The 27,454-nt window shown below is 39.0% G+C and overlaps 2 protein-coding genes across 8 annotated transcripts; both read right to left on the reverse strand.

Moving 5' to 3' along the window:
* Positions 1–1,646: 1,646 nt before the first annotated feature.
* cdk2ap1 (cyclin dependent kinase 2 associated protein 1) lies at positions 1,647–7,017 on the reverse strand. 4 transcript variants are annotated; one of them, XM_086301485.1, is made up of 4 exons: positions 6,222–6,407; positions 3,125–3,249; positions 2,411–2,537; positions 1,647–2,324 (listed from the first exon to the last, which is right to left on the reverse strand). In XM_086301485.1, the coding sequence occupies exons 1-4, from the start codon at positions 6,286–6,288 to the stop codon at positions 2,257–2,259; spliced, it is 387 nt and encodes a 128-aa protein (XP_086157611.1). In that variant the 5' UTR covers positions 6,289–6,407; the 3' UTR covers positions 1,647–2,256. The 4 variants fall into 4 exon arrangements, with proteins under 4 accessions (XP_086157611.1, XP_086157613.1, XP_086157614.1 ...); XM_086301487.1 differs by lacking the exon at positions 6,222–6,407 and adding an exon at positions 6,794–7,017 and having other exon boundaries at positions 1,648–2,324; XM_086301488.1 differs by lacking the exon at positions 6,222–6,407 and adding an exon at positions 6,794–7,014 and having other exon boundaries at positions 1,648–2,324; positions 3,125–3,225.
* Positions 7,018–7,862: 845 nt separating this feature from the next.
* sbno1 (strawberry notch homolog 1 (Drosophila)) lies at positions 7,863–25,760 on the reverse strand. 4 transcript variants are annotated; one of them, XM_086301492.1, is made up of 33 exons: positions 25,433–25,760; positions 23,193–23,312; positions 22,999–23,103; positions 22,664–22,891; positions 22,437–22,572; positions 20,749–20,849; positions 20,489–20,585; positions 20,108–20,268; positions 19,697–19,830; positions 19,497–19,587; positions 19,257–19,418; positions 18,958–19,093; positions 18,738–18,843; positions 17,442–17,595; positions 17,175–17,357; positions 15,493–15,590; positions 15,245–15,396; positions 14,929–15,120; positions 14,662–14,832; positions 14,399–14,568; positions 14,145–14,276; positions 13,688–13,823; positions 13,434–13,546; positions 13,271–13,342; positions 13,095–13,194; positions 12,807–12,881; positions 12,570–12,716; positions 12,314–12,408; positions 11,801–11,887; positions 11,440–11,577; positions 11,273–11,349; positions 10,848–11,041; positions 7,863–10,634 (listed from the first exon to the last, which is right to left on the reverse strand). In XM_086301492.1, exons 2-33 carry the CDS (start codon positions 23,310–23,312, stop codon positions 10,492–10,494), a joined length of 4,206 nt encoding a protein of 1,401 aa, XP_086157618.1. In that variant the 5' UTR covers positions 25,433–25,760; the 3' UTR covers positions 7,863–10,491. The 4 variants fall into 4 exon arrangements, with proteins under 4 accessions (XP_086157618.1, XP_086157616.1, XP_086157615.1 ...); XM_086301490.1 differs by lacking the exon at positions 25,433–25,760 and adding an exon at positions 25,232–25,395 and having other exon boundaries at positions 22,437–22,569; XM_086301489.1 differs by lacking the exon at positions 25,433–25,760 and adding an exon at positions 25,232–25,395.
* Positions 25,761–27,454: the final 1,694 nt, after the last annotated feature.

The raw sequence follows: 27,454 nt of genomic DNA on the forward strand, positions 1-27,454 counted from the left end.
TTTTAAGCCAGATAACTAAAGTCATGAAGAGTTTCTGATTTTATACGCCTTGTTGTGTTTTAACGTCAGTTTGCTCGATTCTTGAACTAGTGTGTGATGGGTTTCATATTAGACATTTCTCATTTGTGGTGTAAAATAAAATAGTTTAGCAACGATGCATGATTTCCATCGTTGCTAAACTGCATCTTTGATTGTATCGTTTTTTAAATATAGTTTTGTTAGTATTGTTTCAAGGATACTAGCAACTTATATAGTAGTCAAACAAAACACATTTTACTCAGGAGAGTGGCTCCTTTTTAAAGTACTTTTGAATGTAAAACAGTGACTACAGTATATACAATTGCATATAATATAATTTGGTTTCAAGACAGTCAGACCTGTACACCAAACCATATTGTGTGTTTGTGGAACAACCAGAGTAAAAAGTTTCAAAAAGTATATGAATCCATTCATCACATTCTCATTTTTGAAATGTATTTGAAATTTTGTACTTATTTGTTTGTTTGGTTGCATTTTGATTATTCAAACATGTGGAGGAACCCCATGTCCACTGTCACAACGAGTCAGATGTTCTATTTTGATTTCAGATCTTGCATCTCCCATTTGGCTTGGCATTAATTTGCAGGTTTCTTAATTATGGGTATTTCACAATATCTGTGAACACAAAATATGTCACACAAGAATCCATTTTATATATTAGAGGCCTTAGAGAATATGAAAAATACTGCTTAAAGATAAAGCTGGGATATGTTAGCGGGGGCTGATTTATTGTCATACAGAAGTAACTCATCAGGTCTCAGAAGCACTTTGTCATCAAAATATTTGTCAATTAATGCTCAGTGAATAGCAGATTAATTGTTAATAACTGTTAAATGTTTGAGAGAAATATTTTCTCCCTTTTGGCATGGATAAGTCTATAGAACTCAGGCAGGCGTACGACCTACCTTGTGATTGGCAGGTCACCACCACATGAGCACTCGGTGCAGTTGACTTTCTGATTCAGCCTACTTTCATCTAGCTTTTAATAGTATTACAATGTGTTATATCATGATGGTTATGTCCATCATCATGGCAAACTAACCAACTGTTGATATATTTCAACCTGGACCAAAATGGTTTACTGATCCATCATCCATTCATCCAAAGAGATGTGTCATTATAGGTAGGTGCTGATTTATTAGTAGGTCAAATTTAATTAATTGACAGACAATCATTGCCTTCTATAATTAGCTATAACTAGTACAATAGTTAGCTGGGATAGGCTCCAGCGCCCCCCGCGACCCTGAAAAGGATAAGCGGAAGCGAATGGATGGATGGATGGATAGTACAATAGTGGGGATAGGTTAATTGATCAATCTAAATTGCCCATAGGTGTGAATGTGGGAGTGAATGGTTGTCTGTCTCTATGTGTTAGCCCTGCGACAGACTGGCGACCTGTCCAGGGTGTACCCCGCCTCTCGCCCTGTGACAGCTGGGATAGGCTCCAGCACCCCCCGCGACCCTGAAAAGGACAAGCGGAAGCGAATGGATGGATGGATGGATAGTACAATATACCAGTAGTCTCTTGAACCATGTGTACATGGGAAAAAGTAATGTACTTTGAATACGTACAATGAATCATGTTGACAACTATATTGAAAATACAATTTATTACACTGAGTAATAAATACATACAAAGATGCAAGTTAACAGCATTTTCCTTTTTTTCCCTCCCTTTAATACCAAAACCAACCTCAACACGAATCAACCGATGCATTTGGCACGTCTCTGTCCCTCCCTTACTTAGCTAGGTGTTAAAGGGGTCTGAAAATCAGACCAACCACTACCAAAAAAACCCAAAGTTTAAAAAAAATTCAAAGAAAAAGTCCTCCCCATCTACACCTGTATACTCCATGCAGTGTCTACAATTAACCTATGGGCCCATTTGCATGCATAAACCAATGCTTTAAATATGAAGTCAAAACTATGATCCAAAAAAATGGGGCATAAAAAAAAACAAAAAAACAAACAAACAAACAAACACATGATATCTCTCATTTTAGTTCCAGTAACCCACACATGATTGAAATTATCCTCCAGAGCTCTCAGGAGTCACAAATTGCATTACTGTATTTCTTTTTTTTTCTCTCTCTCTCTTGAGGAGCTTGCTGTTCCATCCTTTGTTCATTTACTTCCTCCTTGCAAAGGAAACGCCATGCAAGTTATTTTTTCTCCTCATGAAAGGTAGTTCTTGCAGGGAGGAATGGGCGTTTTTAGCTAGGACCTTGCATTCCTCTCAGTCTCAGCCAAGCATTCACGCACCAGCCCCCTGGCATGGATTATTCCTTTGAAGAAAAACAAATACACATTTAGTCTGAGAAATGTTAATGCTTGCATGCTGCTTTTGTATTGCTCTGCATATCAAGGTTACCTCTTTTCAGTCGCTCCATTGCACTCTTACTTCCAGCGTATGTGGGTCTGATCTCCTTTCCGAGCTCTTCAATGATGGCCAGCAGCTCTGCATATTTGTTCTGAGGCACTTGGCTGCCAGTAGAGCCCTGAAGTTAAAGCAAAAATCAGTCAGGTTCAATACATTTAAACTGGTTTCTGATATGCAAAATGGAGCCTTATCAACACAGTACAGTTTGATACTTGGTACAGTTTGATACCAAAAATTAGGACCTGTGGAGTCCGGGGTGGAGAGTAGTGTCTAAAATTGACCTTCATAATGTCCCAACACTACAGCAGACACAGAGGTATTTCATGTCACTATAAGAGTGACATAAGCAGCCCTGCTTAAAATCTCTAAGGAATCACCACTTCTTGATTCAGTTGTGCTGCTGCTGTGTAAAAGACCACCACTGGATATAAACAGGTAAAAACACTGCTTTTCATCATATGGGTGGTTTGACGGACTGTAAATGCAATTTTAATATACAAATATGACTTATGTTGAAACCTGGACTGTAAAGTTGATATGAATATGAAGTAATTAGGCCAATGTTCTCCAGTTTTGCACAAATAAAACTCAACAAACAACAATCTTGTATCTTCCATGGCAATGAAGGAAATGTAAAAACTGGAAAAGTATGTTTGTTTGGTTTTGCCTTTACGAGCTGGGGTATGCAGTGAGTTTAGTAGTTACCTGTGAAAATCCCAGAGAAGGAGGTCCGTAGTCACTCAGAAGGGGCCTGTAGGACTGCAGCGTGGCCAGGTTAGCTGCTGAGGGAGACTGAAGGTTTGCAACTGTGGACAATTCAAAAACAACTCCTGTCAAAATCAAAATAGACAGACAAATCAAATATATTCGAAACCAACCAACTGCTCAACTTTTAAAGCACTTTAGAGAACCTGTAAGGTTAAAAGGCACTACAAATAGAAACTGTTTGCCATTAAAGATATTTTTTTTAATGGAAATTGTATTATCAGAGCAGTAAAGCAGGCTTTTTTTTTTCTTATAGTCAGCAGTTTCACAAAGGAAGCTCTTCAGTGTTTGTGGTGTGGGAAACAGCAGGGAGGTGATGCTGATGGTGCAGGGCTTGACAGTGCATATGTTTCACATTACAGTTAAAGAAAAGATGCATATACTGTAAAAGGTTTTTAGGAACATGTGTGCGAATTAAATATACTACAGCATTCACCACAAGCAGCAATTATTCTTCTCACAGGTGTAGTATCTCCTCTCTGACACACACACACACAAACACACAAACACACATACACAGAAAACATTAAAAGTACAACGCCGCAAGAAAGTGAGCCCAGGCGGGGTGAAGTGATTTTCTAGTTTCAGCAGCAGCAGTGCTTGTTACTGTCATCACACTCAAAACCTTTATCAAACCACCCATTTAGTGACCTCAGACATGAAGAAAAGAGATGAGTATACCAGTGAATCTTTATACTTTTCTTCCAAGAAGACAGACTTTATCATTTTTGAAAGTCATCTTGAACAATGAAGGTTGTTTAAAGTTCAGTCCAGTCCTTGTACCTGATCACCTTCAAAGGAATGTTCTTTTTCTTTGTAAAGCCACCTAACACTGATCTATGAATCACTCAAGCTTGAAAAAAGGCACAAAACTTAGATTATCAAGGAGTTTTGTTACTACATGACAGAGGACTTAGCAAAGAACCAATTTAAATTCTGTCTTGAGGCGCTTTTTTACCAGCAGCCTGCTGCAGAAGTAAACATCTTTAGATGACTATGAAAAATGCCAACAATAACACAGTTTGTCAGGTATAATAGAGTATATTTACACCAATATGGAGAACTTGGAGGACAAAAGAGGAGCAAAGGCCTAAAGAGCTATCTTTAGGCCTGGGTTATCTTATCTGAATGTCATATGTTTAAGAAAAAGGAGAAAAAAAATCTGTCACAGGAGAGATGCATCTGGCCCTTCAGGTGATCCACCTACTATTCACCAAAGCCTCATCAGAAACAGGCTCAGCTGAAGCGTAGCTGTCAAGAAGCTGTTCTTAAGGAAGGGAAACTGGGGAAAAAGGCTCAAGTATGCCAAGTTACACAAGAACTGGGCTGAAAATCACCAGCAACAGGGCGTTCAAATTTTTAGTTTGTGTACCGAGAAGGTCAGGAGAGCACTACAGCCATCTATAAAACAGGATGAAAGCTCTGTCATGGTTTGGGGATGCACTTTAGCCAGTGATGTTGGGGCTCTTGTCAAAATTAATGGATTGTGAACGGAGAAAAGTACAATCAGATTTTGATCCACTATGCAAGCGTTTCATTTTTCACCATGATAATGTTCCCAAACATACTGGAGTAAGTATGTTTGGGAAATGTTTTTGTATCCAGGTATGCTCTAGCATACCTGGATACAAAAACATTTACTGGAACACAGTCAGTCTGACCTCCCCTTACTCTGAAGCAGTGTTCCTATGTTCCTAGTTCCTATGAGAGTTAAGGCTGTGTTGAAGAACAAAGCTTCAACTTTCGAGATTGTTGGAATTATATAAACTCTCTTTTTGCATTATATACTGTATTCCCATGTATGTTTGCACATGATTCAATAAATCTCTACATCCATTTCCCATTTCCCTAGCAAAATATAAAGAAATGAGGGGTGGTTTAAGACTACAGTACAGTAGATTAATATAAACCTACTAAAAAAATTGTCAGTCCTATTAAAGATAAAGCTAATCAGCAGCTTATGAAGCCATAAAAACTACTTAAAAATTGTTGTTGGACATAGGTGATATCATCTTTGGTATGCCAAGAGTCTTATGAAAATGGAGAGGTGATGAAATTTAGGAGGATTGACCTTTAGATGTATCAGGCAACCTTTATCTGGACTCATTACCTCTGGACTAAAGTAAAGCAAGTAGAAGTAAAATGGGTAAAATGTTGCAAAAGCACTGAAATATCAATATTAACAATCTCATAAGAGAATGTCTGTTAGGGGGGGGAAAAATCATTTTTTTGCACTTTATTCATGTGCTAAAAATAGAAATTATTTCACTTGTTACTAATAGAATTTTTGAATTACAATTTTACCAAATACCCACATAGCAATCTGTACACAACCATTAGCTTGAATTGGAACGACAATTCCTATTGTTATTTTTTCCTTCTCCTTCTTTCTTTTAATTCTTAACTCTTCCCACTACTCTTCCATACATTTCTCTATATAACACATACCTTTACTTTGAGCAGATTGATTTTTTGTATTGTTTTACGTTTTGGCTGGTAACATAAAGAAACTGGGGGATCTGAACACTTCCATCCACGCACATGCACCTCCATAATCACCGCTCCCCTGTCGCTTTGTTCGCTTGTAATATTCAACCTCCAACACGAGATGTCCTCGAAGAGACATAAAAAAAATTCGAGGCAGATCAATCGGCAGCTCCGACCGAGGAGCATCATGGAGGAAACGGAACAAGGCTGGCTCAAGAAGACATAAGTGATACATTTTTGTCACCGTGTAACGGCACCCACCCGGCGGGACCGCGACCCCGGACGACGGATATCGACACTGTAGGAACCGCCGCCGACTCCTTTCACATCCCCACCGTGTTTCTCCGCCGACTTGTATCGCGGATGGCGCTCTTTTACATTAGTAATAATGGCGGATATGAATTAGCCTAGCTCCCAGGATCTGACCCTATATATATAACTGGACAAAAACTACAGACACGGTCTTTCTCCAGGTATTCTCCGAGACCCCGAATTTAACACTCGATTTAACAGACGGATACTTTGATTTTCTCCGCCGTTTTTTCCTTACCCTGGTTCCCAGAAGTTCCCGGAATGTGCTGATGGACATTGGGTTTGTAAGACATTCCCAAAGACATTGTAAATTAAAGAAATAAAAATGACCCGAAATTCAGTGAAGCGTCTGTCTCTCACTTTTTGTTTACAACAGCGGCACCGGCAAATATGGCCGTCACTTTATATTGACACCCACTGTGCTTTTTAACATTGCTACTATCCACTGCGGATTATCAAGAAAACGGTTAAAAGAAGCACATTTCACCACAAAGCGACCAAATTCGCGCACGCTTTAACACGCATTTTAAGCACATTTGCCAACCTTTATCCCGAGTTTACTTTAACGACACTTTTAAAATACTTTTTTTTTTAACAAAAAGTGTTTAAACGTGATATGTGTTTAGATGTTTTAAACGTAATTTTTTACACAACATTATGAAGGAGAAACTAGACTTTTAAAGTAGAATAGGCAACCAGACGTGGATACATGTATTTGAGGTTAAACTTTATACTCACTCATTTTTTTTAATATATATATTTTTTTCTTTTTTTTTTTTTAAGATAAAGTATGAAAGAAAACCAGCGTACCTGTCTTTGTCTGAGGGGTCGTATCCATTACTACTGATAGCAGTCTGCTTTTACCTAAAAAGAAAAGTAACTGGAGTTGGAAGCAGGCGCTCTTATTTCGGAGACTTGGTTATCTTCAGTTTTTCAAAAATGTGCTCAGGAGTCATTTCAGTTCTTCATGTCCCATCAGTACTCTTGGCCACATGGTTGGACACACAAAGGCAAAAGTGTGGTCCAATCGTGGCTCTCAGGGTCATGACCCGGACCCCTGCCCACTCTGCCCCCCCACTCCCCCCAAAAAACGAAGGCGCACATAACAGGGTGAAAAATGAACTGTTTAGCGTTAAATCATTTCAAAATAAACGTTCCTAATTTTGGTAATTGCAATCTTGGCGCAATGCAAGCAGCGGGAGCTCATCAATAAAACCACCATATAAAGCTTGAGGTTTAGAAGACAGCAGTTTTTATGGATTTTTTTAAATTATTATTTTACAAAAAAATAATTAGTCTGACATTTTAAGGAGCTGGAGAATTGCTCCATAAAAACACCGTAACGGCCTTTCTGAGAGTATTTCACCATGCTTTCGTGTTTAATGCACTTTGTATTAACTTATGTGTGTGGGAATTATATGTAATGGCATTATATACTTAGTTGCCAGTTTATTAGCAACACCTAAAGTAATAGAGCTATAAATGCTCATATACACCTTACACGTTTAATATGCATGCATAATGATTTTTCTGCACTTATAAAGTACAGCTCTCAGTGTAGTTAAAGTACCTAAATAAATAAATAAATACAGAGTAAGCACCTCGCAGCATTCTCACATGCAGTGTTTTTACTTTTCATAGGAATATTTTTAAGAGTTGCATTACTGCCTTTAATAATAAAATAGAGTGCCTACATTAAAAACAAAAAACAAGCATACCACACTTGTCATCTCATATTGCTAGTTGCTGTTTTTTGATAAACGATTAACTGATGTTTCTGGAAGAACTCAAGTCCAGTCATCTGTAACTGTAGTCTGCATATCTGGAGAATTCTATAATGTAATGCAGTAGCTTTTCAGTATTACAACACACAACAATGTAGAAGTATACCAAGCTTTATTGAGCATTGCACTCAGTCATATACAGGTAATTTTGAACTTTTGTACAACTCTTGTCAGTAGTGCAACTCGTGCAATAATGAAAGGAAAAAACATTTAAGTCCTTCAAGTGTTTCAACTTCAGATGAGCTAAATCTGCCGTGACATTTTGACAGCATTTTAAAAAACAAAACAAAAACAGGAAAAAAACAAAAACAAAACAATGTTTCCAAGTCAGCCACCAGCCCAAAAGATAAAATAACATGAGTTGTTGGTCTGTACATGGTGCACATTCAAGTTAAAATGAGACTTCCAATTAGAGAGCAAGCTCTAACGAATAAGTTCTCCCTCCACCATAAAAAAAAAAAAAAAAAAAAAAAAAAATTTAAAAAAAGGATGCATGAACAATTTCAGTTTGACTCATTTTACAAACTGTACAAATGATACAAAGATTTGTTCTTGTTCCACCTAACAGTAACCACTCCACAGGTTTAGGAATCAAACACATCCTCTGTTTAATTATCACCACTGGGACAGCTCACGTATCCAGACTTTGCTCTGACCCTTCCAGGGCAGGTCGAGCATCACACAACATATGACTGAGGTGGTACAGGCTCAACAGAAAAAGTGGACTGTACAACAAACAGACCTTAATTACAAGAAAGCAGAGAAACTGGAGAACCATGTTTGGATGTTTGACACATACGAGCTGTAAATACAGCTAAACACACACAGAGCAACTGTACTGAGCAAAGATGTCCAAGGACCACTGAGTTCTAATCATGCATTTGCAATACACTGTAAAACTCTTGTGTTTGGGTCTTCGTATGAGTTTAACCCCTGAGCAGATTTACATTTACCAAAAAAAAAATAAAAAAATCAAAGTAATAGAAGAAAAAAAAAAAAAAAAAAAAAAAACACTGAGAAGGACAGTGATGCAGACTGCTGTGAAACCTTGAACATACGCACACATGAAAAAGGCTGTTGTCAACAACATGCATTTCACAATTTTTCAGGAACCCTTTATCTTTTTAAAAACTAATCATTTTTTTTGCCATTTTCTCTGTTTTAATAGCAGCCCGCTAAAGACCAAGTCAAGAAATAAAACTGTTGTAATGGATTGGAAAGGAGTACAATATTAAATAGTTTTCCCTCGACCCCAAACTATGACCTAAATTTTTTCTATTGCCAAAAATTTTTTTAAGCATCAAGTAAACATTTAACAACTGATTCACAGCACTGTAATGTAGCTTTAATTATTTAGCACTTTTGTCTATGATATTTCTTCTTGTGAGCATTCAAATGCTGCCACGTCTGAACAAATGACGACACTGAAACAATCATTACAGTTGCCTAATTGATGTGCTTTGTTTCATTTCAGTGCAGTGTGAGTCTATACTGCACTTTGCAGTAATTTATGGTCTCTGCATTTTATCACCACCTGCCCCTTAAATCCTCTGATAGTAAAGGGAAACACTGTATAGTAATGTTAAAGGCCCTCACATGAGGAGATAAACTCTTAACACCATCTGTTTGTAGCTACAATAAAGGCCATAAACCATTTATTAAATGTTTCAATACTTTAATAAACACTAAATTGTATTTATTGTACCTAGTTCCCCAGTTTGCTTAATATTCATCATCTCTAACATTTTAACACCCTATGTATATAGAACTCAGAGGATAGCTGATGCAAAAATAACCAAATCATTTCTTTGTGAAGGTGACCAACTGCTGTAGCTCCAAGTACTCAGGCAAATGCACGTTCACAAACAACTGGCTGATCAAGTTCCAACATGGACAAAGAGGAACAAAATGTTCAAGTTAAACATTAAAACAAACAAAGAAACTTTAAGGAATCTGAGACCTGTGTGAAAAACAGATGAGCAAAAACAGAAATTGGCCTGATTTTAGAAGGAAGTGGAACCTGACAATAAGAATATTTGGTTTTTACCGTCTCATGAGCAAATATGCCAGATACAGTGCATCAGAAGCCCCCCCCCCCCAAAAGCAAAAGGTTTCCTGCAGTAAACTGCATCACTTTTTCTACTTCAGAAAAAAACAAGAACTCTTACGCTGCAGGTAGTGCTGGGTAATATCTAATATAATGAGTCTCTAGCATACATTAATATGTGATTGTAGTTAAGCACTATATGCCCATCTGTGACTTTCCTCTGACTCTGAAAAAACAGATTTTGCTTCATCTACTTTTGGTCCAGACCCACAAAAAGTCTTTGTTTCATACTGAGGTGGTTCTGGGGTAAAACAGGGTAAAGTATCAGTGAGGAGTGGATAACTCAGATCAACATGCTCTCTTAAAGTCACAAATCTTCTCACTCTGAATGTCAGAGGAAAATACATCACCTGTCAAATATCTCCAGGTGAAAGGAAGAGTCTCTGGAGATTACAAATTTTGGGGGTTGGGGGGGAGGGAAAGGGAAGAAGAAAAAAGAAAATTTCTCTATACAACCACTGCTTTACATCCGAGTGTCACCACAGCTTGGTACCACACCTCTGACCCTCAGGAACAATGAGGGTTGTGCAGAAGGTCCTGGAGCCTGCAGTGTAGAGAGATCCCTTCAGGGAGGGATGTGAACTTGAGGGGTAGAGATGGGGATTAAAGCCCCTAAACTATGTGTGGTGTGTGTGGCTCAGACTCTGAGGGTGAAGCTGCTGCCGTTTCTGCTGCTCCTGCACAGCCAGCTGCTGACACTGGTCCGATGTTGAGAGCTTGTTAATTAACGGAGACACACAGTTCGCCGGAATGATCAGTCCTGCATTAAAAACAACACAGAAATTTTAAAAAAGGTCTGAGCATAAGCCCGGTGTCTACACATCTGTAGACACCATGTTACATGTTTGTCTGTTAAATAATAAGGCACAAAACATAAAACCAGGAGTTTCGCTGAGACGCCAGCTCTACCAAGAAATGAGACTAGTTTCCAAAATATGAACTTCTCCTTTAGTACAGCAGTCACTTAACTTACCGACTATCCTCTGCCCATCTTCGGTTCTCAGCCGGACAATCTGCACCTTTACATTGGTTCCACTGACCGGGGTGAGCACTTCCTCCAGCTCATTCCAAACACTGAGCACTGATCCACACAAAACGTAGTACCTCCTGCACCGAAGACCAACTTCACACTGTAGACCCACTGACGCCTTCTTGCAGTTACCGCGCCTGACAACAGAAAAACACAAACAGGTTTACAAAAAAAAAAAAAAAGACCACAGAGCAATGGAAGCATCAAAGGTTGAAGCTGCTTATGTCCTCTCATTAAGTACTGGCACCATTTTCATTGCCAAATTAATCTGCATTTGGTGCTCTGAGAAGTAGTTTCTGTCATCAACAAATGTGGGATTGGAATACAGTAAGCAAAGTAAGCACCATGCAAATCTGAAGTGCACATACCAATATGCGTGTGAGCAGATTTTTTCTGAAGACTTGTACTGGTCAGTCCAGTGCTGCTTGGCATCTTCTGACAAGACCTAATACAGGGAGGGCAAAACACATACGATTCACAAAAAAATATTCTGTCTTCTTCTTGTCACAGTTTAAATGAAAGAGTGTCATCTAACCTTTTTAAATTTCTTCTTGAGGTCTGCGTACGTCTCCAGTTTGACCTGCCGGCCGGTGTTGGGCCTGTACACCAAGAACAGCCTCTTCTTAGTGTTCACCTCTTTGACAAGGATGGCCGTTTTTTTGTTGTTCCTCATCTGAAAATCAACCACAGACATGTACGTCATATGTCACTGCTCTGCATTCACACACACATGTAAGAGTTAACTACACTTTATTACAATCTAGAGGCTAACTCACAGAAAGAGGTTCAGCTATTTGAGCAAAAAAAAAAAAAAAAAAAAATCAATAAGGAATGAAATGTGATCAATAAGGAATGAACCCCCCAATTCAGACACACAAGAGTTAGCACTTCCATACCTGCACATAGAAACCATCATCGGCTCCATTCTGGTCTGCCCAAGCGTGTGTGGCTTCTTCCCAGGACATTCCCCTTTCAACACTTACCTGTGAATGAAGACACATAAAGTTAGGGGCATATTTGCTATGACACAACATTATAAATGGCATACAAAATAACAAGTCTAAAAGTAAGAAAACACTTTAAAAAAAAAAAAGTCAAGACTGAGCGTATCTCACACACACACACACACACACACACACAAAAAAAAAAAAAAAAAAAAAAAAAAAAAAAGGGGGGGAGGTTAAATATCCCTCCCTTCCCCCCCCCCACTGGAATATCAAAACTCAATGTATAGAATTACCAGTTAAAAGGTTCACCAACCTTGCCCCAAAGTAAGATTTAAAAAAAAGAAAAAAAAAAAGAAAAAAAAGGACTTATTCAGTACCACGTCTCGTCCTCATACATAGTCTATAGCTGAACCAACTAATCATGCAAATCTCTGACTAGAGCATATGCATATATGAACTTACAGTGTAGAGTTCAACATGCCCTGATGTAGTGTAGCCAGGTGTTAGAAATTTCCTGCAGTCCACCTTCTTTACTTTTTCATCACCCGAGCCCAGATCTAACAACAGAGGACAGAAATAAATGCATTGAATGATTAAAATGAAACAACAGTAACATTCAATCTCCAAGAAAGAATAAAACACTTAATAATTTATTACAAAGGCCATCCTTTGGCCCAGCCTTGCTTATGTGTTTGTAAAAGCAGTTGAAAAATCTTACCGAGAATGCCCATGTCATATTTGCCATTCTTCTTTGCTTCCTGAATCACCGCTGCAAGCGTGTCAGAAAAGTACTGAAACAAAGCATTCTGCTGATGGACCTCCATGCCCAAAATACGATTCAGGAACTTCCCCATGTTGTTGTAGTCTGCAACAGTAACAAGGCACGTGGTTATTTAAAGGTTCCCAAGAAGTAAAAACAAGAGATTTTCCTTGAAATTCCCCAGTTTCTAGTCACCTTTGTCTAGTGATAGTGTGCCAGATCTGTCCTCCACATTTATGAGGCCAACGCCTACTAATCCAATTTGAATTTCTGTAGAAAACAGAGAAAAAAAAAAAAAAAAAAAAAAAAAAAAGACAATAACCATATGTGCAAGTAATTGATTAAAAAAAAACAAAAAAACAGAAAGGTATACAACAAACATAGCAACATCTACAGTATGAACTACATGCGCAGCAAACACAACAAGCCTGCAGAAATGCAGGAAATAACTCCTGTCCGTGGTTAACAGTGTGTGAGTCATACCTTTGAAGAAATCCCCTTTAAAGTCCGAGGGTGGAGACACTAATGGAGTATCAAGCTTTACGATTGACTTCATCACAATTTCCAGAGCGTTTCTGCCATACTGTGGGAGAGTATGAGTGAGTCACTGCCCTAAAAACCATAAGACATCCTCTCAGAGAAGTGCTTGATGTTCTTACTTTGTTGTCAAAATTGAATCTACTCAGATCCCGAGTTTCTGTTGCTCTTCTGTCACCATGAGTGAGAGCACCCTGTTACAAAGAATGAACACAAATGAAGTCCACATATGAAGAGGAAAAGTCTCTACAAGACTTAAGAGAAATAAGAAATAAGCATCCTCACCAGGCTTTCTAGTCTTTTGGCAACAATGGATGCAAATCTTTGCTCTCCTGCAAGCTCCGATATGAGGAAGACATATTCTGGAGCTGTGACCTGGTTTGATCTGTGGGTTCTCCCTGTGTTTGAGAATAGAACATCAATTTTGTTACATACCTTTTTATTATTCTTTTTTTATTAACAGGGTGCAGTCTAACACAGGAGAAGGAAACCAAAGAAAAATCATGTACTGAGAGTACAGAGGAGTAACATCTACTGACCAAACTGCTGTATAGCCCTGTCTGCGCTCCACGGCAGCTCTAGTGTCATGTGGACTCTCCGCCGCTGGTTCTTCACTCGACGGTCAGCCTGCAGGGATATACCCGAGCTTGCTGCTTCTGAAATGATGGCTATGTTCTGGTTGAAGGAACAGATGAGTGAACGTTACACTCCAGACACAAAAGTGCAATTAGCAGCTGTGACGTCTGTATTTATAGACACATGTCAGTCAACTACAAGCCACAGCTTTGAACCCTGTTGGTTCAATTCTACAGCAGGCCTACAGCAGTACAGTTTAACTGCATATTGAAATTGGTTATATGCTAGGAAGGTGGTGAAAGCAAACAAACCCAAAGGATTAAAACTAAATTTTATATATCTATATATCTATCTATCTATCTATCTATATATACACACACACATACACACATATACAAAAAAAAAAAATTTTTACTTTACCTTCTCTCCATCCATGAACCTCTGCTTCTCAGTGAGATTGAGTATTTCCACAGGGACGTCCAGCTCAGAGCGAGATTCATAAGTGATGGTCCCATCATCGTTGCTGACCACGCGACCTTTACGGCCAGTCATCTGAAGCACAATTAAAGAATCCGCAAAGTTAAAATTCATACAGGACAATCAAACTTAAAAACTGGTGGGGTGGGTGAACAGGGGAAGTGGAAGTCCAGCCTACATACAACAATTATTTTTACCTCAGCTACATTTTCAGGTCCTCCCAAATCATCTATGAGCTCATCCAGAGTGTTGGGAGGCAGATCCTCTGCCAGATCCTCCAGTTTTTCAAGCAGCTCTTTCTTCATTTTCTGGGCAAGTTCCACTGAGTCCTGACTTGTTAGGCAGCTTTCCTGACTGTCTGACTTGACTGATGAACAAGGAAAGACACAGTATTCATTAACCTCCAAAAAGCTCAGTCAGGGTAATATAAGTTTATCTTGCCATGCTGGAACATGCTTACCTGTGGCAGGCGTGCTGGGGGGATTAACTGAGGCAGTGAAAGTAGGCCTAGTGGAGCACAGCCCCGAGGCCAACAAGGCACTTTGAATCGAGTCTGGATCAATACTCTTTCTCCTCTTTTTCTTCTTCTTCTCCTTCCCTTTCTTTGGTTCCTTCCTGTTAAGCCATGGATCTAGAAGGAGGAAAAAAATAAATAAAAAAATACTGATTTGCTCCAATTCACTTTGAAATGCTTTAATTTACATCCAGGCTCCCCTAGTATCCTCACCATCGTCATCGTCAGACTCTTCTCTGAATGGGTTGAAATCATCATCTTCGTCTGCTGAGCTGACTGATTTGAAGCTGTCATCACTGTCACAGTCTCTGTCCGACTCCTCTGACTGGCTCTCATCTGAACTCGTACCCGACAGACCCCCATGCTTCCGGGGACGTTTTTTCTGCTGCTTTTTAACCTCTGAACCTGGAGAAGCAGAACGAAATAAGAATGATGTAAAAGCACAATTTGATTTACACGAGCCATCTTTTTGCTGAGCTGAGTTTAAGGGGATCATTAATGTTTTTATGATTTTTTTTTTTTTTTTAACCTTTCCTCTTCTTGCCCTTCTGTTCTTGTTCTACTGCTGTGTCACTGGGAGAGGGGGTCTTCTTTGCTGAGAGGTCGATACCCAGCAGGCTGTAAAGCTTCTGTCTGTCTGGAGCTGGGAAGTGCTTTTCAATCAAGGACTGTAGCACACCTCTACAACAGAAACATTTTAATCGCATTATTGTCATGATAAAGACACAAAACTATGTTCACACTGTCACAAAACTGTCATTTTAAGTCAGTCCGTACTTTGCAGTTGAAACAAAGTCATTGAGTTCTCCCCCTCCTTCCTCCAAGGCCTCCAGTGTTCTTGCTTCACCAGTGGACTGAAGGCCAATCACCACACACTGTAAAGGTAAAAACTGGTTAGCTTATTTGTTCTCTTATTTAGGAGACAAATGATCAGAATTGCACAACTTTATATTTCAAATCACTATTAAAGTTTGTGGCCAGGGCTTTGGTCCCTAATGTTATTCCCAATTCCAATTACACCCAACTCTATTCACTTCTCTGTTTAGCTGCCATAAAGACATAGTGCATTTTAGTACCCCACAGCAGAGGGGAAAACAATTCAATTCCATCCCCTGGCAAAAACTGAAAACACTTAAAAAGTTGCAGTCTGGTGGGATGCACTAACAACAAGGGAAATAATCCACAGCTACATTTTATAAGCTGTGAAAGTAAAAAACTAAACGCATGATAAAAACATCCTCAGTATGTCTACGTGTATAGCAAAACAATGTATGCTTAAGGATAAGATAATACTTTATTTATCCCAAAGATGGGAAATTCCTTTGGTACGGCTAAAACAAAACAGAATAGTAAGCAGCTCGATAAGATCCAATATGACCAAACAAATTTGTGAGTTCTGTTTGCAATAACTACCTTGTAATAATGGTAAATGGTAAATGGCCTGTATTTATATAGCGCTTTACTAGTCCCTAAGGACCCCAAAGCGCTTTACATATCCAGTCATCCACCCATTCACACACACATTCACACACTGGTGATGGCAAGCTACATTGTAGCCACAGCCACCCTGGGGCGCACTGACAGAGGCGAGGCTGCCGGACACTGGCGCCACCGGGCCCTCTGACCACCACCAGTAGGCAACGGGTGAAGTGTCTTGCCCAAGGACACAACGACCGAGACTGTCCAAGCCGGGGCTCGAACCGGCAACCTTCCGATTACAAGGTGAACTCCTAACTCTTGAGCCACGATCGCCCACAATCGCCCATAATAATAGGTAATAATAATAATTACCTTGTAATAACTAAGAGTGTTACCAAAACGCCTTTAGCTAGTTATAAGTATTACATTTTGCTATGTCAAGGGCCTCAAGCGGATTTTTTTTTTTTAGGATAAAAGTTTTCCCTGTCAACTGGTATGGTTCATCGCTTCATCACTTAACAACTGAATTGGAGATTCGGTCATGTTCTCCCATTTGGCTACTGATGGGTCCTTTAAGAGCAGGAGCTGGCTCAATCATCTATTCATTCAGGTGTCTTTCATATTGTCAATGACAATCACAGGATGCACAGTTGTGCTTTTATTGTGGAGTAAACCTACAATTGACAGTTACTGCTTCAAGTCACTATTTGTTTCAACAGATCTCAACAGCCACACAAACACAACTACCCAAATTCAGATTGTGTGGGAGTTTTAAATTCCGCTATGTGTAGCACTTTGTGGCATACACAGCAACGCATGCAAACATGCACACACTCGCACGTCAGATTAATTTGCCAAGTGTGCCCGACTTTAGCTATCACATGCAGCCTTATTTCCTTGCAGGTTAAAGTCCACGCCCCTGCAGAAACTTGCTTCAGCTGACACACCCTACATATCAAATATATTGATATATGAATTTGTTTAACCAGTTAGTGAGGGCAACAACATCACTGTTAATCACACTTCAAAAACTGTTTTACCTTTCCATTCTGAACCTCTTCTCTGGCCAGCTGAACTACTCGGTGGACTTTGGAGGCAATGCAGAGATACTTAAAGAACCTTTGGTGGGCAGACCAAAACTGACCCCACATGGACTTCTTCATGCGTTGCTCTGCATCCATGAGGTTTGCAGCCTGCTGGAACCTTTCCCGTGCCCTCACCCACTGGAAGAAGCAGGAGACAAAGTTGAAATAAAATAGTGCAAGCACAAACGGAAGAATTAAAGTGATGAAGAGGTAGATGCTCACCAGTCTAACAGATTTGTTGTACATATTGATATATTTCTGAGTCAGGGGAACCTCGTCGATCTTGAAAGTCACACCTGTAAAACTCAGCTGTCTTGCAATGTACATCCCTCTCAGCTTCATGTCCATAGCTACAATCTCCATGGCACCAACACCTCTGGAATTGAGAGGAAAATGTATGCAAAAATGACGTGCATGTTATGACCTACAAGAGGCTTCTATGAAGTATGAAGCAGCCAGTGGAAAAGTAGAAAAGCTATTAGCTAGCACCCTTTTTCGAATGTTAGCTCATGTAACTTTATCCTTAATTTTTTTCCCCTCCTTGTATCAAAGCAAGCACTTAGTGGAAAAAAAAAAAAAAACCCCACACATACAAAATTAATCACAGGGCTGGGCGATATGAGGAAAATCTAATATGGCGACATTTTTCGGCTATATCACGATACATGATATACAAATGTTATTTTCAACCATATAGTGCCATAGAATTCAGGACACAAAATAAAACAGCGGAAATTAAAAATGTCCTCCTTTGTGCTTATAACGTATATATTAAAAAATAATAATAATGTGACAACCTCAAATTACAGAAATAACAGTGTAGACAGTGACTATAAAAACTGACCAAGAACAGTCACAGGTATCACAACCGATTTATTTAACGTTTTCTTTGGTGTGCAGGGAGACAATGACATGCCAAGTTGAAAACAGTCTTCGTTTCCCAGTGAATGACTTTTCAGCTGGTGAAATAAATTCGTGGTGCTGCTACCTTTTTCCAGCAATAGCTTTAACACATGCTTTGCAAATGAGTGCATTTTGTCTGTGGTGGGGACCAGTTTGCAGCATAATTTGCATAGTACAGTTTTCTGGTCCGTGTCAGACTTTTCATAAGCCCCTCATTTAGGAATATGGCCCTTGATTTGCTTTGACAGGTCCTTCTGTTTGGAGCAACCTGGTTCTGCCTCAACTTCACTCGCCATGTTGGTATTTCTTTGTGTCTGCATCCACGTGGTGACCATCCAAACGATGAAGAAAAAAATAAAAAAATAAATAAAATACTGCAGTAAACAATGTATTTTGCGACACCACGAAACAAACGATAGCGTCTAATATGAAACAATAGATGTTTTACTTTCGCCATCCGATATATTTCATCATACCGCACAGCCCTCATTAATCATTTAGCAAATTTTTCAGAGAGACCCCTCATGACCTTGATTCCAATATCAGACTTCTTAATGACTTTTGGGAACTTTGTCTTTCAAGTCTATGGCTTCTTCTGCAACTTGAAAGGCTTACCTGCGCTCAACAGCTTGGATAAAGTCCCCAAATTCTCTGAAGGGTGTTTTGTGTCCCCATATGCCCAACCGGTTCATGTAGGCCATGTTTCGTGGTTCAGAGGCACCTACATAGGAATTTTTTTTGTTACAATATTTAATGTTTACAAAGATGCATAATAGTAGGATTTAAGACTGCCAATTTATTCATGGATCAAATTATGTTTGTGTTGTTAACAAACCTGTAGCACTTGCATACACAACCCGAGCCTTTGGGAGCTTGTTCTGCAGCTCCAACACTGCAAGCCCAGTTTTTGTAGGCTTGGAGGAGCCAATTGGACAAACGTTTTTGGCTTTATGACACTCATCATAGACGATCTAAAGGACACTTTGTTAAGGAAACCCCTTATATTTATCTTATTTATATCATTTTACATATAACTAATCATACTCGTGGTTACATGAAAACAAAAATGGTCTAATCAACCTTTTGTATGCATTTAAAAAAAAAAGAAAAAAAGAAACACTTCTGAAAGGATACGACTCCATCAAAGTCTTCGCCACACCAGTGGAGAAGCTGCTCAAATCTGGTCTTATATTTCCCTCCTGACTGACTCTCTCCTATCAAAGAGGAGTAGGTGGCAAAGATGACACCTTTCTTCACACTTCCATTGTGCTTTGAAGAGATTTTGCCATATTTGAACTGAAAAACAGAAAAGTGTAATGTCATACGAGTGAGTAAACACTTGACATTATTGTGTACATCATAAAAGTGTTTTACCTTGTTGAGGGAATGAACCTGGATGTTCTTGGCTCCAATGTCTCTTAAATCCCTTTCAGCGTCATACTTCAAATCATTTGAGACACTAAACCTTAAGAGAAGACAATAAAACACAAAATATTATACAGAGGACATGTTTAGGTTTTATTTTACGGTCAGTCAATCATCTGTCAACGACTGTGGCGAATATTAGAACTTACCATAGTGACCTCTTCCTGCCCAGGAGGTAATTCTCATAGATGATCCCTGCAATTGTCCTGCCTTTCCCCACACCAGCTCCATCGCCAATCAAATAAGCCGCTCGATCACCATTTGGGAGGAATGTCTCATGTTGCTGTGGTACAGTGAGATAAGAAATTTTATTTTTCAAGATAGGGAATAGCAAAGAACTCCGCAAAAACAAAAATACCTAAACAACAATCGCAGAAGAACAGAAGATCATCACATTAAATATTATACGCCGTTTTCAAATAGCAAGTTTTGGTGAAACAACAACAGAAGAGTTAAAGTGGAACAACCAACCACAGATGCATTTTTTAAGTCTTTTTTTTTTTTTATTATGAATAAAAGAAAGAAAGTTACTGTATAGTCAGTCAGTTTCCAGTGATTACCTGAGCTGCATATGTAATAGCTTCCAGCTGCAACGCAGAGAGGCAGCCCCTATCAATGACTTCCTCTGGGATGGTCAGTCTGTACCACACATCAGGAGGGCTCACACTGGACAGAGAACTGGTCTCTACAACAGGATCTGGGTGCCTCAGGCCAACCTTTACTGCAGTGACAAAACCAAGTGGTCAGAGGAAGAAGGAAGCAGCAGCAGCAGCAGGCGGCTGCTTCTTGTTTGATTTGATGGAGCAGTATTGATTAAGGGTGATGCTGACACTGCTGTTACTCCACAGTCTAGTTCATTGGCCTTGAGCTCCTTGCTTTGTGACAAAATGCCTCATTATTGATGAAACTCTGATTCTTTGATTTAAAACAGTAGTACTTACATTTCTGTGGCATGTACTCTGCATAAGTCTCAGCATGACCCAGCTCATCCTCCTCTTCCTCCTCAGGCTCATCCTCTTCCTTCACCACTGGAGGTTTCTGTATAGAGTCATGTGTAAGCAATATTCTGCTTTTAAAATTGTACGCCAAGGCCAAGCAAGACCAAAAAGAACTATTTAGAATCACTTATATCTACTCTATAAAGAAAAATTAAAAACATGAAAAAACCACAACTGTCCACCTTTAATATTATAACACTTACCAGAGAATGTGGAAAAGTTTGTAGTTTAATGTCATCATGAATCCAGATCCTGGCAGCATCTTTACCCAAAACTTCTCTCTTGATTCCATTGTTCAAGTCACCTAAAACACCAACACGCCATTAAACTGTTACTGATATGGTCAATGCCCCATGGATGACTTGTCATTTTTGAGGCAATGCTTAAGAATCAGAAAGATGTCTCTGCTAAACTATAATAGTTAGCACAACAAATAAACAGCATATTGTTAGCATATTGTTTTATTTTCCAGGTAAACATCTGTCTCATGAGATGCAAAAAGAAAATGTTCAGCTCTGGATGAGCTCAGCCAGGATTTAAACCAGTTACAACCGCTTCAACCAACTACAACTTTAAAGATCATTTTAGCTCTCTGGGATTGAGGTGAGCTTAATGATTCTTATCAACAGAATAATTAAAACGTCACAGCTGTGGCATGGAGTTGGAAAATTAAACTTAAGACTTAATACAGACTCATGATAAACCCATCCGAAATATGAATGATGAATGAAAACTAGATCAAAACCCCATCACCACTTACCTATGTTTATTAATACTTTTCAATAGTATAACAATAGCAAAAATAATAGGTCAGAAAACTACCGGCAGACTGAATGTTAATCAGCAAAAACTTCAAATATAAAGTTCTTATATTTATATGAACACATGTATTCAAATAAAATATCAGTTTTCAACTTCGTAAATGCAGAATGTGTTTTTCTCATGTTTTAGTCATTTCAATTCATAGACTAAAACTTTTAACTATGACGTAAACTCAGGCTCTAAAGTTATTATTTGCCCCTCCCCCTTTCCTATGTTTTATTAACCTACCAATAAAGTGATGACAATGCTGGTAAATAATGTTAACAGCAGCCCTACTAGGAGTCATTTAGGATAATATAAAAAAGTCATTAGGTAGGTAAATCCGCTTCCTCCCACAGTCCAAAGACATGCTTACTGTTGGAAATCCCTATCTAAATATACTGGAAGAGAAACATATATTCAATTTCAGTGGTCAGGGGACATCAAAATGCATGCATAGATTTCCTAGTCAAACTAAGTTTAAAAAAAAAAAAAAATTATTTGTTTTTTTACTTCTTTTTTTTTTTAAAGCAGCATTTCTACAACACAACAGCTTTAACTCAACTAAGAAACTCCAGACTGGCAACACAACGAGCATCTCTGGTTCCTCCCACCAGAGCACTGGAAAAAAGCCATGCTAATTCGTGTTATTGATAAATTAGGCCAACCATAAAATTGACTTTTTCCCCATTGCATTAATAATGACAATGAAAAGACATGCTTGCCACCACACACTTTTAACTGTCATAATCCTCTAATGTACGCACACGTCAGCAGAACAACATGACTGTCTAATGTGTTAGTCTTTTTGGCTGTTCGCATGGAAACAGGAATGGGACGATTCTATTTCTATTCAGGACCATTTGGGTACCATGTCTTTCTCTGATAATGCCTTTGATATAAGTTACTTATGAACAAGTGCTTAATAAGTTTTTGCTACAACCACATTCAGTAACACTGTAAGAAATAGACCATTACCATCTATGACATGATTTGAAGAACCTGAAATGATTTATTTATGCGGCCTGCTGTGTTAAGTATTAGTCGAAATGTTTACAATACATATTTACAAGAACACATGATAACTCACCTGGGCCTGTGGCCGTTGCTACTGGTGGAGCAATATCAGGTGGAGGCTTGAGCTTCATGAGCTCTATCAGACTGTTGCCCTTTAGACCAGTGCTCTTCACACTGTTGGGCCGAAGGAGGTCTTTCAACTGAATCTGCTGAGATTAGAATGATTACCATAACCAAGTAAAATGCTTTTCCACTGACTAAACTATTTACCCACTGAAAATATGAGCTGCATAAACTCACCTGATCTCTGTTAGAAGGCACTACTGTGGATGCTGAAGGGGGAATACTTGTGGAAGAGGGGGCTAGTGAACTTCGCAGGGTTGAATTCGCCACATGAACCACCTTGGTGACAGTTATGGTATGCTTGACAGGGTTAATAGCAGGCTGTTTGGTCACAACAGCTCCCAGTGGAGGCAACTGATTCAGCTGATTTAAGACAAACGTGGTGGTTGATGGCTGAGGTTTGTGCTGGTAAAAAAATAAAGATAGTACATTTGAATTCACACCGCAAAACATAAACTGCAAAATACCAGAGTTAACTAAAACAAGAGGAACATATTGTTCTGTAATCTCACCCTGATGGTAACAATGGGGACTGCAGCAGGATGTTCAGGTCGAACAACTTCTACTGACTCTGTCCCCACACCAACACCAACATCCAGGGCACTGATGGAGATAGACTGTAGGAAAGCAAATGATAACATTAACATATATACAGATGTATAAACAGTAATTTCTCCATAAGAACAAAAACTAAGGATCATCTTACTTGCTGGGTTGTAGAGGGCTGTGCAACATCCTGAGAATCAACATCAAATAAGCCAATATCATTTGGGCAAATTCCACTCTCACTGAGAGCGGCGAGAAGTAAATCCTGTCCGGGATCCATCTGCAAGACAAACGTTAATATAACCTTATGGAAACATCTTCCATTTAGAGTGTTGATTATCTACAGGTCCAATAATGATGGTATGATGGAAATCACACTCAGAAGTTAACACGGAGTGGATAGAACATCAGCAGCCATTTTGTTAATTGTGTTATAATGAACCAAAGGGGAAATCAACAAAAAAATGTTTCCAGCCTCTCAAGTGGGAACATTCCCAGCCTAATACGAATCCCTCTAAAAACAAGTAATCCGAAGACCTTTTTGTCATGTGTTAGGTACGTGTCATCTGCATTTTTTACAGTGTGTAATCAGCCAATACAAACAAAGACTAATTGTTAGTATAACTTGTCTTCATCCGCAGCCCTAAAAATTCTCCAACACAGAGAGACACCCTTCCCTGGGATGCAAAAGAAACTATTCACTCTGTGCAACCATGAAACTCAACTGTGAATTTAAAAGTGAATGCTATTTTCAGCCAAATGAAAACTTTCCACGTCAAGCAACATGTGTAGCCTCATAAGGTTACATCTTTTACCCATTTAAAGCTCATTTTAGTCTCTAGTTCAGATTCAGATGAATTAGAAAAACTGAGCTCTGCTTAAACAAATACAATCAAACGTTGCCATCAAAAGCAGACCAGTAATAATCAATCCTCATTCTTACATGTCATTTACAGTAACCAGACATAGACATACAATGGGGACAGCTTACAAAGGAAACCCAAAAGAGTAATGTAAACCACAAATATCAAGACCCACATGTAAAGCACACGTGGGGTACAAAACAATCAGTGTAAAACAAAATTCAAAGCTACGCTTTCCAATGAAAAATAAATATTTCACACTCAGCATGAAACAACAAACTTTTGATGCTAAACTTAAATCCGCAAATACTGTTTCAATCAAATATAAGCTGTTTGGATGTTTAAACTCTCCTCAACTCTTGCAGGATCGAAACAAGCAAATTAATGATGAACAATTCTTGTAAACTCTGACTCGATATACTTTAATTCAGTCGTTGGTAGGATTAACAACACGAGAATTAAAGCTAGTCGAGTACTATAGCAACTTCTACACACCCGTGTGATACAAAGACTTGTTCCAAAGTGACCCAAAACAAGACACGTGTTTGCAATGCCCTCTTATAACTTCCTGCTCTCATCAGAGGTTCTCCTTCCTCGTTAGCTCGGGTGGTTCATAGCCTTATTATTTATGCAGACAATAATATCGTATATGCTAAAATATTATATAAGCTCAAAGAATACATATATAAGATAAACACCAGTCTGCAACAGCCACTGCGTGGTTTTTCAGAATGTTGTACAAGCTAAACTGGCCTGCTTAGATCAGGGTGACACAGCTAAGCTACGCTAGCTTGCTCACTAACCGAAAGCTAAGCTGCTGAAACTGAAAACCAGTTTCATATTCAGTATTTCAGTGACAAGTCAGAAAGGTGAAATACTCTCAAACTGACAGAGGCTAACCTAATGCCAAGTTCAACCACGTACAAAATTCAGAAAGAAAGCTTACAGCCGTTATGGCTCAATGTTATTAATGGTAACCACGGATACTTGCTTACGTCCATATGTCAGTCCATTTATCCTACTGTAGATTCTCGCTCCTGGAAATGTTTGTTTTCTCCAGGTTTACTTTATCTCTCACTGGTCTAACTATCACGGATACTTTGATTCCACTACACCGTATTAGAGACCTCTAGCTAGCTTGTTACGTCGGCGCTCCTTGAAGTTGATAACGAGTTGCTGATAAATGACGTTAGCAAGTTTTTTCAGCACTAAGTGAGTTTTAAAAAATACCAACTTCGACTATTTCCAGCAGGCTACCACTCCTACTCTCCTGCACCACAGCTAACGAAAAAAAAAGAAACATGCTATCGACCCCTCACATTGTTTTGATACTCACTGTACTCTCCCCCACTGTGTCGCGGCTTTTGCTAGCTAACATTAGCAACAAGGAGCGTTCAGACCAGCTACCCGCTATCTTCAAATCGAGAACTTGGAATTTATTCTTCAACAATCAGCGCAACACCGTAATTTTTACATTTTCCTCGCGAAGAAGTTGAGCTAGCGTTAAAACGAAGCGTTCCCACGCCGATATGCTCACCTGGTGGTTGAACGGCCGCTGCGGCTCGCGATCGGCAGCGCTCAGCAGTTCGGGGCTTGTTGTCCTATCCGCTCCGTCGCGCTCACGCCATCTTTTTATCAAACGCTCCGCCGCATGCTGGTCACGTGACGTGTAGGCCTACAGCGTCCGTTTTCGAAGTCAAACTCTTCGGGCAGCGCCGACAAAAACGAGTCTCTGAGCAGCCGCGCGGCATCCCCCGATGACAGTAAACTGATAAAAGCGTGAAAATCAACATTTCTTCAACGTTTCCGCAAACGATAAACATAGCAGAGTCATCGAGCTAATACCACATCACGTGACCCGACCAGGTCTGGATAGGAAGTGACGATGAAAATTGTTTCTTCTTCGTCTTCTTGTTCCTTTCACACCTCTTCTTGGTTCTCTTTTATTAAACAGAAATATGCGCATGCCTCAAATATAGAGGCAAAGTATCGATATCGTTCGTTTTTTAAAAAAATATTTTCATCGTTTTTTCATTGTTCTATTTTTTTATTTTACTATGAAATAAGATGTGAACCCAGTGGGTAAAATTTGGAACGACGGGATATTTCAAAAGGATATGACTGTTATGAATATCTTCCAGCACCCCTCGACCCTGAATCGTATAAGTGGGAGTGAATAGATGGAAACAGAGGGGTGTATACTTTACAACTGCATGAAGTTAATCAATATAAGTAATAAACAAATACAAATACAAAATTAAATAAAGGTAAATGAATTTTTGGGACACGAGGTTTTTACAGACTTCTTGTTCAAGTAAGAAGAAATAATGCTCACATTAGCTGTCCAAAACACTAAAGAAGTGTTTTTTGTTGGCAAAGTTGATTTATGAAAGTTGAACACATAAACACAGAATAGTGATATAATGAATTTATGGTTATTCGTCATTCTTTCACCTATAAAAATCAGCAGTCCACAGTCATTTCATAATCCAAAATCAAATAGTCATTTCTAGAGGCTCTAATAATCTTAGTAACCACAAGGTTTTCATTTAGTAACAAAGCTAGAATATGATGAATGTGCCATTAAAAAAAAGAAAAAGACATCAATCCAAAATCAGTGAGAGTACATATTACAGGCCGAAACATAAAACAGGAAATATGGATTTAGGACTAAATGAAATACTAACTGGAACAGATGAACAGCCATATGTTTCATGAGCACCATGAAAGAAAATGTTCTATAGTTCAGTACTTTGAGTATAAAAGAAGCTGGAATAAACAGAATTAGCAAAGTAGACATAGCAGGTGGTATTACACCTTATAGTGGAACAAAGCAGCTTTAAAAATTTGGGCAACAGTGGATATAATTATGTTGTTCAACAAATGGACAGTTATTCAAACAAATGGACAGCTATTCAAACAAATGGACAGCTATTCAAAGGCTGTTTTCTTGTATTTCCGTCAGTGTTGATGGTATACTTGCACATAAACCACTATATTGGACACTGATGTCTCACTCCATACCCTGCCACCCACTGGTCGTTTAATGTTACTATAGATGTATGACGTGTTTCATTGTAATTATTGTTATTTAACCCTGTCATGCATGAATTATGACAATCAATCAGGATTTTGTTTTTAAAGTATTTTATTCATCTTTACATCCCTAAAGATGAATACAAATTCTTAAGAAAAAAATCCTGATTGAGGTTGTCATACTTCATGCATGAAAGGGTTAAGGGCAACTCCAGGGCAGTTGCACAAGTTGTCATCAAGTGCAGAATATAACAAGGTGATGCCCTGTCCCTGCCGTTGTTCTGAATACGCTTCAACCCCCGAAGCCAGCTCTTTAGTAAGTGTGGATTTGATAGTTTTAAGAGTGGAGTGACTACTAGTTACCTCCTGTACATGGATGATTTGAAGATGTACACAAGAAGCAAGCAAGACATCGACTCACTGATCCACTTCACCAGGATCTCTATTGTGGACATCAGGATGTCACTTGGACTAGATAAGAATTGCCAGAATACACACTAATGGTACCAGCTACAAATACCAG

Source organism: Aulonocara sp. 'chitande type north' Nkhata Bay, linkage group LG7 (assembly GCF_057382095.1).
Source record: "Aulonocara sp. 'chitande type north' Nkhata Bay isolate Kocher_YH1m ecotype deep benthic linkage group LG7, A_spYH_male_GT1.1, whole genome shotgun sequence".
Lineage (NCBI taxonomy): Eukaryota > Metazoa > Chordata > Actinopteri > Cichliformes > Cichlidae > Aulonocara > Aulonocara sp. 'chitande type north' Nkhata Bay.

Coding starts and splice junctions, on each gene's coding strand:
- cdk2ap1 (XM_086301485.1), bottom strand. CDS start 6,288: ATGTCTTTGGGAATGTCTTACAAACCCAATGTCCATCAGCACATTCCG. Junction 3,250..6,221: donor GGGAACTTCTGGGAACCAGG/GTAAGGAAAAAA, acceptor TGATTTTGACAG/GAGTTGTTTTTGAATTGTCC. Junction 2,538..3,124: donor CTTCTCTGGGATTTTCACAG/GTAACTACTAAA, acceptor CTTTAACTTCAG/GGCTCTACTGGCAGCCAAGT.
- sbno1 (XM_086301489.1), bottom strand. CDS start 25,273: ATGTTAGCTAGCAAAAGCCGCGACACAGTGGGGGAGAGTACA. Junction 17,596..18,737: donor ATCCAAGCTGTTGAGCGCAG/GTAAGCCTTTCA, acceptor TCTCAATTCCAG/AGGTGTTGGTGCCATGGAGA. Junction 15,121..15,244: donor GAAGGGCAAGAAGAGGAAAG/GTTAAAAAAAAA, acceptor CTGCTTCTCCAG/GTTCAGAGGTTAAAAAGCAG.